This window comes from Nicotiana sylvestris, chromosome 7 (genome assembly GCF_000393655.2).
Source record: "Nicotiana sylvestris chromosome 7, ASM39365v2, whole genome shotgun sequence".
Classification (NCBI taxonomy): Eukaryota; Viridiplantae; Streptophyta; class Magnoliopsida; order Solanales; family Solanaceae; genus Nicotiana; species Nicotiana sylvestris.
This window is the reverse complement of record NC_091063.1, coordinates 60,428,712-60,443,105: the sequence shown is the minus strand read 5'-3', so window position 1 is coordinate 60,443,105 and position 14,394 is coordinate 60,428,712. Positions and strand designations below refer to the sequence as shown.

Genomic DNA, 14,394 nt, shown 5'->3' with positions numbered 1-14,394 from the left:
TGTATTTTTGTTCTCCTTCTATTGGGTCTATCTGATGTCCTCCCTAATCTTTTCTGTCCCCCTTTTATATGCCTAAAATCAAACCCTTAACAGCCTCTTTGGACAATCAGAACACCCTCCCATGTGCTGCCTTTCTTTTCATTTTCTACTTAATAAATAAAAACAAACCCTCATGATATTCCCTTGGCAGGCTTACCTTTTTAGTAATGTTTATTATTTCTGAAACTTAAAGCAGAATATGGGCAGCAGAATGTAATCTGACAGCATGTGCTGTCAAATTACTTTAGACTTAATAAAAACCTTTATGCAGGACACAGGTTGTGCACAATGCACATGTGGTGCATAAGTGCACATGTTGTGCACAAAGTGCACATGCCCTCCAATTCAGAACTGTAACTAAACAAAACAATCCTTTTACATTTTTGATTCAAAATAACAACTATAAGTAAACAAACTCAGTTCCTAATTGATTCAAGCAAATGTGTCCAGAAGCAAATCGATTGGTTATTGTTTAGACAGTTAAAACTAATTGACGACACATGTCGACTCGACTATATTAATCATAACATGTACAATCGTAGCCAAAATCAGACATTTAACAGTATCAAGCACATGATTTGAATTGTACTGACTAAGCAAAATTGTACTCGAGGAATCAGTTAATCAGTTCAAATTTGAAATTCAGCTAATTGCACAACACATACATACATACACATTATCAGAACAAGTAGAAGAAGGACTCAATCAAACACTGAGGTTCAGGCAAGGTGGAAAGGACACAGTTGGTAAAATTCAAAAACACAAATTTCACGAAACATGAACAGCCTTTTAAACAACACATGGACTAAAAAAAATAAAGAGAAAACAAAACTTACCTTAAAACTTTGAAAGAAGGAACAGAAAATCAGCTTGTGTTTGAACCGACCCTTTTAAAGTTGAACGGACTTTAATCGAAGGGTTTCTCAGATGAGAAACACTTCGATTAAGGTCCATTAGACCCTAACCTCTTGGCTTAACAGGCACGGACCAGGCTTGGGGTTTTTAGGTTTTGTGGAAGGTAGATTTGGAACTTGGGCTTCCATGGTTAGATTCGGACCAAACCAAGCATGGTTTGGTCACGAGGGGGGTCAGGGGATTGTCTGGTATGAATCTAGGGCATATCGGTGTAGGTCGAGTTTTTGCTCGAACATTCAAATGAAGATTCGAGGACCTGGAGGATGATTCGAACTAAACGGTCAACAGGTCCATGTTCAGGGGGGTGAGATGGTCCTATGGTGTTAAGGTGAAGGCCACCGGCGTTCATGCCGCTGGCTTTTATGGTGAAGAATACAGGGGCGGCTTAGGGTTTGGAGGGGAATGGTATGAGGACGAAGGCGGGGTCTTGGATAGGGGGCAGGGTATGGTAGGGGGCTTATATATGGAATGGGTGGGTTGATCTCAGCCGTCGGATCAATCGCAATCAATGGCTTGGATCTGAAGGCTTAGGAGAAACGGTGTCGTTTCATCTAAAGGGGGTTTGGGTTGGTCCGGGTGGAAATGGGTCGGGTTCATCATGGGTTATGAGGAAGTGATCTTGGCCGTTGATCAATCTGAGATCAACGGCCCAGATCAGGCAAGGTTAAAACGGCGTCGTTTGGACGTTTTTGAAGTAGGCTGGTCTGGACCGGGGCAAGCACAGGTTTTGGGTTGGGTTGTGGGGTTTGGGCCTCAGATTTTGCAATGGGAATTGGCCCAAACTTAACTAGAAACAAGTTTCAAACCCCTCTTTTTTTATTTCTAAATTTGTTTTAAACATACAACCTAATTAAACTAAAAACTAAACAACATTAATCAACACTTAATGTATTTATTACACGCATACATAAAAAAATGTTAAAAGTAGGTAAAATTAAACAAGGCAAACAAATCAGGACAAAAAATGCGTATTTTTATGATTTTCTATTTAACAAACCGGATTACGGTTCAAATTACGCATGACATCTATATTTTTTGTATTTTGTTTTGATAAAAAATAAAAATGGGCAAAAATCATAAATAATTAACAAAGTGCCATGTAAAATCCAAAAATTGCACAGCAGGGCCGTTTGTTATTATTTTATTTCTTTTGGAGCGATTGTCTCGTAAAACAAAAATCACGTGCTCACACCCGTTAGTACTGGCAGATATTTATCGAGTAGTGACATTATGCAAGGCTGGGGCTCAATTCTTTCAAGGTTGCAATATCCTTCTACAAATGTGGCTGATCGAGCATCTCCGTCATCACCCTAAATTCATGAGTTACGGTGCAAGCCCAGATAACTTCATTACGAGTTATGAGGAAAGGGTGAAAGACTACAATGTGCCAGAAGGGTTTGAAGCCTGGGTATCCCACTTGAAAGCTCTCAAAGCAAGTCAGGTCGAGTGGACTATAGGATGGCTCCCGATGATAGAAGCCATATACATGACGGCTACCAAGGGTTACTTGAGGTTGATGAGTGTGAGGAGTATCTAACCATATGCACCGCAGAGGATCTTAAGGCAGTTAGGAAGACGTCAGGTGGTGCCCGAAGATGAAGATCTAACCACCTAGGTCATTGAAATACATCTAGAAGCTGCATTTCCCGAGGCTTTAGTTCAGCAGGATTGGAATAGCTGTCGGTATCTAAAAAATGGCACCCAGGTACCAGATGTTGCAAAGGGGAAGTGGATCCAAATTATGCTGCATGGTTTGAGAAAAGGTCTTGTGTAAACAACGAGCCAGAGCCTGATCCTGAGAGGCTTGCCAAGAAACCTCATGTTCAAGTTTTTGATGACAAAATCCAAGAAAGGTTGGCCTGGGGAGAAAAGGAGAAGAAATATCAAGCCGAGATTCATGCCTTGAAAGAGAAGCTGAGAAACATGGAATTCAACATTGATCTCCAAGCACAAGAAGCCGAAGGTGAAAGAAGAAAGTTGGCCCAATGAAGCCCTCTGAGCCCAAGTTCGAAAAATGAGAATAGCAGTTGAGAACCCAGGCAGGAGCAGAAAAGACGAAAAGCTCATCTACAACCTTATGCAAAAAGTACGTGATTTTGAGGATGATTTACAAAAGACTGAAGCAGAGCTAGCAAATGCCCGAGCTAAGTTAGCTAAAAATGCAGAGAGATGAGCCAGTATCGTTCGACAACTGAAGGAGAAGTATGACAAAGGAATGACGAGTATAATGCAAAAGGTCAATGTCCTTGAGAATGAAATTACCAAGCAGGTGAGAGACATCAAAGCAGAAATGGAGCACTGCTATGCCCTGATGGCACAACTAGAGAAAGACCTACAAAAGCTTCAAAAGCAAAATCACACAGCTGAACAAGTTTTGGATGCCAGATCTCAGCAGATCGGACAATTGTTACAGGAGAAGGGTATTATCATGGAAAGGGTTAGGAGAATTGCGGACTACATTGTGATGAAATGCAACGAGTGTGAAGACATGACCAGGTCCATGTTCTTCGCTTCAGTTATGATTTTTGTCTGTCAGATCATGGATGGCTTGTTTCGCCTCCAATAAGACATGGCGCAAAGTCCCGCAGCAAGGCCAACTGGAGCAGCAGTTGAAGTACTTATGTATTCTTGACTTTGTTTGTTCGAGTCTGTTTTTGTTAGTTTATTTTCGAGTCTGTATTGTCAGTTTGTTAGTTCATTTCAAGTCTGTATTTTCAGTTTTCTTTTGAAGTTGTCGGTCCACTCATCGAGTCTATTAGTCTTTATGTTTAAATTTGTAGGGGAAGTGGTCGTAATCAAGATCTTTTATTTTATTTTATTTTATGAAATTTGAAAACCCCAAAAAATATTTTTTTAATTATTATTTTATTATTCATTTTGCACATGTTCCCAGAACTACGCTTGGTCTGATTCATGCAGTGTCATGATACGTAAGCAATCCCCATAGGATTCGATCATAACCATGAAATGAAAAGAAGTGGAAAAAAGAGAGAGGAAAACAAGAAAAATTGTGAAAAACAAGAGAGTAAAAATGAGAGAATAAGAGAATAAAAGCGAGAATCAAGCAAAGGAAAGCAGGAATGAAAAAAGGAGAGAAAAAGAAATTGGAAATTAGTGAAAGCCGGGATGACACAAGCGGCTATTCAAATGCATAATAGAAATGGTTATCTGCTTAGGTGCATTGCATCCCCAACGTGCGGTTGCCTATCTATTAAGCTCTAATCGCTAACAAGTTTGTTGTTGTCATCAAGTCCAGGTAGGTGGTTTGTTTGTTTGGCATTCTGGAAACTCACCTGTACAACACCAGGTCAAAAGACAAGTTGATCATGGCTAGCCAAGAACTGGATGCAAGTGTTATTGATCCGTCAAGGGAAGGGGAAGAGTCTGATGTTAATCTGAAAGAGGAGTTACATAAGTTGAAACACCAAATGGCAGAGATGTACCAGGCATGGGTGAAAGGTCATCCACCACCATCATACCCCGCCAACCCTGCTTTCATCCCTCCACTGGCTCAATCCCAAGAACCTCCACTGTTGACTCATCTCCAGGCTTCCCCATTTACCACCACTACCAAGGCACCATTTCCCAACAAACACAAGCACCACCAGTTAAACCAATCCCATCCCCTCCACCAGCCACCCCTATTTTTGTGGTACCACTGCCAGCTACACTCCATCGATCCTCCAGTGACCCATTATTCTAGACCCAGTATAATCAATACTATCCCCCAAAGCCTACTTTCAAGGCCCCAGAGAATTACTCCTACACTCCTCGTTTGGACCTCCCTGTCGAGATGGAGAAAACACCTAAAACCCAGAGCAGGAGGAGATGCTCAGGAAGGTAAGAAGCCTGGAACAATCATTCAGGAACATGCAGGGATTGGGAGGCCAGGTGAGCGTAGCCTACAAAGATTTGTGCCTATTTCTAGATGTTCAGTTGTTTGTGGGGTTTAAGATGCTGAAGTTTGATTTGTATGACGGGCACGGATACCCGGTGGCCCATTTAAGGGGATTCTACACTAAAATGAGAGGAGCTGGCGAAAAAGATGAGCTGTTGATGGCTTACTTTAGCTAGAGTCTGAGTGGCGCGGCATTGGAGTGGTACACTCGTCAGGATCATAGCAGACGGTATACCTGGGGTGATTTGGCCCAAGCATTCACTCGTCATTTCGAATACAACATCGAGATTGTTCCAGATCATTTGTCTTTGACTAAGATTGAGAAGAAGCCTAGTGAAAGTTTCAGAGAATATGGTTTTCGCTGGAGAGAAAAAATAGCAAGAGTTAGCCCCCCGATGGAGGAGAGCAAAATGGTGGAATACTTTCTGCAGGCTTTGGAGCCTACTTACTTTGGCCATCTGATATCGGCCATAGGCAAGTCTTTCAACGAGGTAGTGAATATGGGTGGCATGGTGGAAGAAGGGCTTAAGTCAAGCAAAATTATGAGCTACTCGGCCATCAAAGCAACTACCCAATCCATTCAGAATAGTACTGAAGGAGTGATCGAAAAGAAGAAGAAAGAAGATGTGGCAACAGTTGAATCAGGATCATGGTTTGGACCCAGGGGCCCGTCACACCATTATACCTAGCCTCGACCCCATCACCGAACATACACCCAACCCTCATATAATCCACTCCAACATTACTTTCCATCACCAGATCCTCAGATTTTTGTCCACCATTCACAAACATATACTCAACCTCCTGTCTACTCACAATAGCGTGCCCCAGCCCCACAAAATACCTACCCAGCTCCACAAAATGCTTACCCACCCCCACGAGCCTACCGAAACCCTGCCGGCCCAGGTTTCCGACCCAATCCAGCATTCAAAAATGATAGGTTGCAGTGAAAGAAAACTTTCACTCCGTTGGGGGAGTCTTATACCAATTTATTCCATAGATTGAGGTAGTTGGATATGCTGAGGCCAATTGAGTCGAAATTGCCAAACCCTCCTCCAAAGAATCTCGATTACTCCGTGAGCTGTGAATATTATTCTAGTACTCTAGGGCATGATACAGAGAAGTGCTGGTACTTGAAAAATGCCATCCAGGAGCTCATTGAAACAAACCGGATTAAAGTCCAAACTCCAGAAGCACCCAACATCAATCAGAACCCATTGCCAACCCATTAGGGAACAAACATGATCGAGATAGTACACAAGGGGGAGAGCCCAAGAAGCCTTCATAGTCCGTCATGATGATTCGGTCCAGTGAGGTCAAGTCAGTCAAAAAACCAACGGTTGAAGGATCAGTGAACAAGTTGAGCATGACAAACGGTGCACCATCTGTGGTAGTTAAGAAAATATCCCCAAGTGATGTTGTAGCAAAGCAAGAAAAGTCAAAAATGGTCGTGCCAGGGTTGGCAAAGAAGCCTATCATAATTGTAGAGGGTACCCGTATGGATCCTGTCATCATCAAGCCTGTAATCCAGTTGCCGGTAATCAACACCAAGGCTATCCCATGGAACTATGAACGGGCGATAGTGACTTATAAGGGAAAGGAAGTGAAAAAAGAAGTCAATGAGGTCCAGGGATTAACTCGTTCGGGGAGATGCTTTGCCTCGAAAAAGCTAAGGAAAGCTAAAATATCCAGAGATAATCCAGTTCTAGTAAAGAAAACAGTCACTGAAGAAGAGGCGGAGGAGTTTTTGAGAAAAATGAAGGTACAAGATTACTCGATCATGGAGTAGTTGAGAAAGACTCCTGCTCAGATTTCCTTGCTATCATTGCTAATCCATTCAGACGAGCATCGTCGGGCCTTGATGAAAATCCTAAACGAAGCTCATGTCCCTGACAAAATTTTAATGAACCATCTAGAGAAGATCGCCAATAAAATATTTGAGGTGAACAGGGTCACCTTCTCTGATGGCGAACTGCCTGTGGAAGGTACTGAACACAACAAAGCTCTCTATCTTACAGTAAAATGTGAAGATTCTGTGGTCACCAGGGTGTTAGTTGACAATGGTTCCAGTGCAAACATATGCCCTCTCTCTACTCTGAACAAGTTGAAAGTTGATGATGAGAGGATTCACAAAAACAACATATGCATTCGGGGTTTTGACGGTAGAGGAAAAGACTCGGTTGGTAATATATTGCTTGAATTGACAATAGGACCGGTGGAACTCACCATGGAGTTCCAGGTACTAGATGTAGCCGTCTCTTACAATTTGTTGTTAGGTCAACCTTGGATACATGCCGCCAAAGTAGTCCCGTCCACTTTGCACCAGATGGTCAAGTTCGAGTAGGATAGGCAAGAGATCGTCGTGAATGGCAAAGAGAATTTGTGTGCTTATAGTGATGCCTCCATCTCGTTCATCAAGGCTGAAGATGACAAAGGGCCCTGGGTCTACCAAGTTTTTGAAACAGTGCTGGTCGAGAAGGTTCTAGAAGGAAAATGTGTCCCAACTTCAAAGATAGCCTCTGCATCCGTCATGGTGGCCTCTGAAATGTTGAAAAATGGCTTTGTGCCTGGTAAAGGTCTGGGTGCATCCTTGCAGGATATCATACAACTAGTGTCCCTCCCTAAGAACTTGGATACATTTAGTCTTAGATTCAAATCCACAACGGCAGATGTGAAAAGGGCTAGAAGGTTGAAACAGAAGGCGTGGGCACTTCCGAAGCCTATCTCACGTCTCTCCAGGTATTTTGTCAAGCTCAGTGCCAGGAAACGCCCAGTGATGATTATTTCAAGTTCTGTGGTTGACGTTGATGAAGAGTTAATTGAAAGGTTCCAGAGGTTGTTTGATAATGTGAACATGGTAGAAGTTGGAGAAGGTTCTAGCATAGTAGACGTGCAGTTCATCGGGCCCAATGTAAAGCTTAACAATTGGAAGGCTACTCCTCTCCCTACTCGGAAGGAGTCTTGGTAGTTTGTTTTGTTTTCCATTCTTTTGGGTCATTCCAGGGTTGTGACCCGAATTTTTATTTTTCGCTTGTTGATGTACAAACCCTGTTATCCTTTATTTTCAATGAAATGCAATTTCCCTTTTCCATCATTCCTGATAGCTCTTATTTTTGTTTTCTTTTCTTCTTTGTATAGTTCTTTTTATGCTGGTTTCAATGACATGACATACATGAGGAATCTTCGGCCAAGTTTTAAAAGTCAATCTAATTCTGAAATAATAATCCAAGAAATAGAGTGTGATGATGAATCATAATATGATGAGGATGAGGCCTTCGAAGAGATTAGTAAGGAACTAAATTATTTTGAAGAGAAACCCAAGCCTAATCTGAATGATACGAAAACAATCAATCTAGGGGACCCAGATAATGTCAGAGAAACTAAGATAAATGTCCATCTTAAATCGCAAATCAGGGAAGAAATAATTAAAGCATTGTTCGAGTATAAGGATATTTTTGCATGGTCGTATGATGATATGCCAGTTTTGAGTACCGATTTAGTGGTCCATAAATTTTCAATTGATCCAGCATTCCATCCCGTCAAGCAGAAGTTGAGAAAGTTTAAAACTGACATGAGTGTGAAGATTAAAGAAGAAGTCACAAAGCAGCTTAATGCAAAGGTCATTTGAGTCATGCGGTATCCCACGTGGTTAGCCAATGTTGTGTCGGTGCCAAAGAAAGATGGTTAGACCAGAGTGTGCGTTGATTACCGTGACCTCAACAAAGCAATTTCAAAGGACAATTTTCCACTGCCAAATATCCACATTTTGATTGACAATTGTGCCAAGCATGAGATTGGCTCTTTTGTAGACTGCGATGCGGGGTATCATCAAATTTTAATGGATGAAAAAGATGCGGAAAAGATGGCATTCATCATGCCGTGGGGAACATATTGCTATCGGGTCATGCCTTTTGGTCTGAAAAACGCCGGGGCAACTTATATAAAGGCAATGACTACCATATTCCACGACATGAGAAACAAGGAGATTGAGGTTTACGTAGATGATGTGATCATAAAGTCCAGGAAGCAGTCTGACCACGTCAGAGATTTGAGAAAGTTCTTCTAGAGGCTCCGCAGGTACAATTTTAAGCTCAACCCTACAAATTGTGCATTTGGTGTTCCATCAGGGAAGCTGTTAGGGTTCATAGTCAGTCGGCGGGGCATTGAGTTGGATCCGTCAAAGATCAAAGCTATCCAGGAATTGCCACCGCCAAAAAACAAGACCAAGGTAATGAGTCTGCTAGGGAGGCTGAACTACATCAGCAGGTTTATTGCTCAGCTCACGACAACTTATGAGCCCATCTTTAAGCTTCTAAAGAAGGATGTTGTGGTCAAATGGACTGATGAGTGCCAGGAAACATTCGATAAGATCAAGGAGTATTTGTCGAACCCCCCTGTACTGGTCCCGCCGGAACCAGGAAGACCTTTGATTCTTTATTTGACAGTCTTGGACAACTCGTTTGGCTGTGTATTGGGTCAACATGACATCACTGGTAAGAAAGAGAAAGACATCTATTATCTCATCAAGAAGTTCATATCTTATGAGGTTAAGTATACTCCCCTTGAGAGGACATGTTGCGCCCTGACTTGGGTAGCATAGAAGTTAAAGCATTATTTGTCGTCCTACACTACTTACCTCATTTCTCGCCTGGATCCTTTAAAGTATATCTTTTAGAAGCCCATGCCCACTAGAAGGCTCGCAAAGTGGCAAATCTTGCTCACAGAGTTTGACATTGTATATGTGACTCGGATGGCAATTAAAGCCCAAGCTTTGGCTGATCACTTGGACGAGAACCCAGTGGATGAAGAATATGAACCTTTGCATACCTACTTTCCTGATGAAGAGGTAATTCATATTGATGAGGTCGAGAAGGACGAAAAGCCTGGTTGGAAACTCTTCTTTGATGGGGCTGCTAACATGAAAGGTGTTGGAATATGAGTTGTACTTATTTCTAAAACAAGGCATCACTACCCTGTCACTGTTTAGCTTCGTTTCTATTGTACGAAAAATATGGCCGAGTATGAAGCATGCATTTTGCTTTTAAGGTTAGTTGTGGACATAGAAGTCTAGAAAGTGCTGGTTTTGGAGATTCAGATCTGTTAGTGCACCAGATCCAGGGAGAATGAGAGACCCGATATTTGAAACTCATACTGCATCGACAATGTCTGCAGGATCTCTGTCAGCAGTTCAGATCAGTGGAGTTCAGGCATATACCTAGGATCCACAATAAGGTTGCTGACACTTTGGCTACTCTGGCGTTGATGTTACATCATCCAAATAAGGCTTATGTTTACCCTTTGCATATTCAGGTCCGTGATCAGCATGCTTACTGTAACATGGTGGAAGAAGAACCTAATGGTGAGCCGTGGCTCCACGATATCAGGGAGTACATTAGGTCAGGGGTATATCTGGTACAAGCCACGGGGGATCAAAAGAGAACAATTCGACGTTTGGCAAGTGGATTTTTCTTCAGTGGAGGGGTTTTGTACAAAAGAACTCCAGATCTCGGATTGTTGAGATGCGTAGATGCTAGACAAGCCACGACTATTATGACCAAAGTACATTCCAGAGTCTGCGGGCCGCATATGAGTGGGTATGTTCTGGCAAGGAAAATTCTTCGAACAGGTTATTATTGGCTCACCATGGAGGGAGATTGCATCAGTTTTGTGCGCAAATGTCATCAATGTCAAGTACACGGGGATTTGATTCATTCTCCGCCATCTGAATTGCACACAATGTATGCACCATGGCCTTTTGTTGCTTGGGGTATGGATGTTATCGGACCAATTGAGCCAGCAGCATCTAATGGACATAGGTTCGTTCTGGTGGCCATTGACTATTTCACTAAGTGGGTTGAAGCTAAAACTTTCAAATCTGTGACCAAGAAGGTAGTGGTCGATTTTGTTCATTCAAATATCATTTGTCGGTTTGGGATCCCGAAGGTGATCATCATAGATAATAGTGCCAATCTTAACAATCATATGATAAAGGAAGTGTGTCAACAATTTAAGATTACACATCGAAATTCCATCCCATACCGCTCCAAGGCGAATGAAGCAGTCGAGGCAGTGATATAAAGAAGATACTTCGGAAAATGGTACAAGGTTCCAAGCAATGGAATGAAAAGTTGACATTTGCTTTGTTGGGTTATCGCGCTACTGTTTGTACTTCAGTGGGTGCAACTTCTTATTTATTGGTATATGGCACTGAAGTAGTGATACCCGCGGAAGTTGAAATCTCATCCCTCCGGATTGTGGCTGAAGCCAAAATTGATGATGATAAGTGGGTCAAAAGCCGTCTGGAGCAATTGAGTTTGATTGATGAGAAAAGATTGGCAGCAGTGTGTCATGGCCAGTTGTATCAGAAGAGAATGACAAGAGCATATAACAAGAAGGTGCGTCCGTGAAAATTTGAAGTAGGTCAGCAAGTATTGAAACACATCCTTCCTCACCAGGCTGAAGCGAAAGGCACGTTCGCCCCAAATTGGCAAGGGCCGTTCATCGTAACAAGAGTGTTGTCCAATGGTGCTTTATATTTAACAGATGTAGAAGGCAAATGTGTAGATATGACTATCAATTCTGATGCAGTCAAAAGATATTATGAATGATTTCTTTGGTTTGTCTAAATTGTTGTTTGTACTTGGCATATTTGAAGATTGGAATGACGAAGGCATTTTATTCTGCTATCTAAACACTTATCCTTTGATACCCTTGAGCCTTATTTATATCCTTTCATACCCCTCTTTTGGAATCAGTAGCAAAATTCAGAAACACGAACAGAAAGGTTAAGTAAATAAGAAAAGGAGGAAAAAGAGAAGAGAAAAGAGAAAGAAAGAATGAAAAAGGGGGAAAAAGAATAAATAAAGGAAAAAAATGAAAGAGAAGAAAAAGTGGGAAAAAAGAGAGAAAGAAAGGGGAAAAAAAAGAAAAGGAGAGAAAGAAAAGAAAAGAGAAAAGTAACAACAACAAAGAAATTCCTGTGACATGAACTACGTTTGATCTGATTCCTTTTAAGGATACATAGGCAGCCTCACGGTTCAGTCCCATCAAAATAAAAATCCAAAAGTCCCCAAGCAAAGAAACTAGGGCAGAAAGTTGTGTTTGTTGTAAGAAATCTTATTCCAAAATGTTGTAATTTTGAACCCATCCAAGATGTTTTGAGCCTTTTGATATTCTTTCTTTATAATCCTATCCTAAAGCCCACATCACGGTCCAAAGAAAGACCTTCCAATCAGTCTTTGAGAGATGCCAAGTCAAGCAAGTAGAAGTGTGATTCATATTAGGGGCAACACTCCGGTCTAAGCAGAAAAAAATGAAAAAATAAGAGAGTCTTATTGGTGAAAACCCTCATGGGCACTGTAAGGCGATGGAAAGCTGAGAGAAATTAAAAAATGAGAGAGTCTTACTGGTGAAAACCCTCATGGGCACCGTAAGGCGACAGGGAGTGAGAAATGAATAAATGAAAGAGGTTTGCTGGCGAAAACCTTTCAGGGCACCGCAAGCTGAATAAGGTTGTTGACTCTGCAGAGGAATCGGATTATGGGAACCCCAGGCATAAAGTATGAAGACTGAAAATGATTGATTGAATGGACTAGGTTGTTTAGTCCGAAGTGCATGTCATGATGATTGGTGTCAGCAGCTTCACTCAGATAAGTCCCTTTTCCTTTACTTCTTCAAACAGTCCCTCTATTTTGATTTTTCTTCCCTACTCATAACTCTCGAAGTGCGGCCACAGCTCACCAGAAATAGCACGATGGTAAAGTGAAAATAAGGTGTTAATGAAAGTTCAGGCGGTCGAGTGGTGTGTGAATTTGGTGAAAGATACAGAGGTTCAGATTGGGAGGACAGAAATGTAAAACAATGGGTTGAGTGTAGAGCATTCCGGTCATTCAGGGTTCTGTGGTTGAAATACAGTTAGAAAGGCAAACAATTCTTCGCCAGTTCAAGGTAGACAGTCAAAACAGAAGCACGGCAGTGAAAGGGCCACCTTCAGCAAGAATGCCGCAAACTAACCACCACATTTTCAAACTGACAAGATTTTTTTTGATTGAAACAGGGGCAAGAAATTTTGTTTGCTTCGGAGGAACCCTCTGTGAGGAAAATAGGTGCCAGACATGCTCGGCAGTAAGTTCCAGTACCCTCATAGATAATAGGATTTAGTAAAGTTTTGAGACCCTCGCAAATGACAAAGTCTGACGAGAGGTCCACTTTTGGGAAGTACAATTTGGCATTTAAGTCTTCCACTTTTGAAATGAGGCTTGGTTTGAAATTTACAGGTTGAAGGAATTTAATTTAGCATTTATTTTGATAATGAGAATTGGTTAACACTCACCCATATTCCCAACATCAAACTGGGGCAGAAAAATTTCTTTTATTTTGTCTATTTTGTTGAAATCAAGTGCCCACCTGAAAAACCAGAGAGGACAACACGAGTTTCAAGAATAGAAAGCAGTTCATGTTCAAGCAATCATGCACCCACCTGAAGAAACAAGGGAAGGCGGTTCAAAAGGAAAGCAGTTTCAAGAAGAGGACAATCCAGGTTCAACAATCAGGCACCCACCTGGAGAAACAAGGGAAGACAGTTCCACGGAAAAGCAGTCTCAAGAGAAAGTAGTTCAGGTTCAGCAATCATATGCCCACCTGGAGAGACAAGGGAAGATGACACAAGTTCAAAGGAAAGCAGGTCAAGCTCAGCAATCAGGAGCCCACTTGGAGAACAAGGGAGAACAACTCAAGTTTCAAAGGAGAACGGTGCGAGTTCAGCAATCAGGCGCCCACCTGGAGAGCAAGGGAAAATGGTGCAAGTTTCGAGGGAAAACAGCCCCAAGTAGCAAGAGAAGATGGTTCGAGTGTCTGCAATCAGGCACCCACCTAGCAAACAAGGGAAAACAATTCAAGCTTCAGCGGAAAGGATTACAATTCAAATGTTGGTAATCAGGCACCCACCTGGAGAACAAAGGGAAAGCAGCAATGTTTAATGGAAGACGGTTCAAGTTCAGCAATTAGGAGCCCACCTGGAGAACAAGGGAAAACAAGTCAAGTTTCGAGGAAAAACAGTGCAAGTGTTGGAAATCAGGCACCCACTTGGAGAACAAGTAGAAGCAGTTCAAGTCTCAAAGAAAAACAGTTCAAGTTTTGGCAATCAGGCTCCCACATGGAGAGCAAGGGAATACAATTAAAGTTTGGAAATTAGTCACCCACTTGGAGAGCAAGGGAATACAGTTAGAGTTTTGGCAATCAGGCGCCCACCTGGAGAGCAAGGGAATACAGTTGAAGTTTGTGCAATCAGGCGCCCACCTGGAGAGCAATGGAATACAGCTGAAGTTTTGGCAATCAGGCGCCCACCTGGAGAGCAAGGGAATACAGTTGAAGTTTTGGCAATCAGGCACCCACCTGGAGAGCAAGGGAATACAGTTAAAGTTTCGGCAATCAGGCGCCCACCTGGAGAATAAGGGAATACTGTTAAAGTTTGGAAATCGGGCACCCACCTAGAGAGCAAATGAGTACAGTTAAGTTTTGGCAATCAGGCACCCACATGGAGA

General features: G+C 42.1%; 1 protein-coding gene across 1 annotated transcript; it reads left to right on the top strand.

Moving 5' to 3' along the window:
• Positions 1 to 6,149: 6,149 nt before the first annotated feature.
• LOC138873205 (uncharacterized) lies at positions 6,150 to 9,452 on the top strand. The gene is made up of 4 exons (XM_070151647.1): positions 6,150 to 6,614; positions 7,272 to 7,816; positions 8,267 to 8,471; positions 8,919 to 9,452. Exons 1-4 carry the CDS (start codon positions 6,150 to 6,152, stop codon positions 9,450 to 9,452), a joined length of 1,749 nt encoding a protein of 582 aa, XP_070007748.1.
• Positions 9,453 to 14,394: the final 4,942 nt, after the last annotated feature.

What these genes read in the sequence shown, in the direction of transcription:
- LOC138873205 (XM_070151647.1), top strand. Translation starts at nt 6,150, where the DNA reads ATGATTCGGTCCAGTGAGGTCAAGTCAGTCAAAAAACCAACGGTTGAA. An exon ending in AGTTTTTGAGAAAAATGAAG is followed by an intron (nt 6,615 to 7,271) that starts GTACAAGATTAC and finishes TCGTTCATCAAG; the next exon opens with GCTGAAGATGACAAAGGGCC. An exon ending in CCTACTCGGAAGGAGTCTTG is followed by an intron (nt 7,817 to 8,266) that starts GTAGTTTGTTTT and finishes ATCGCAAATCAG; the next exon opens with GGAAGAAATAATTAAAGCAT.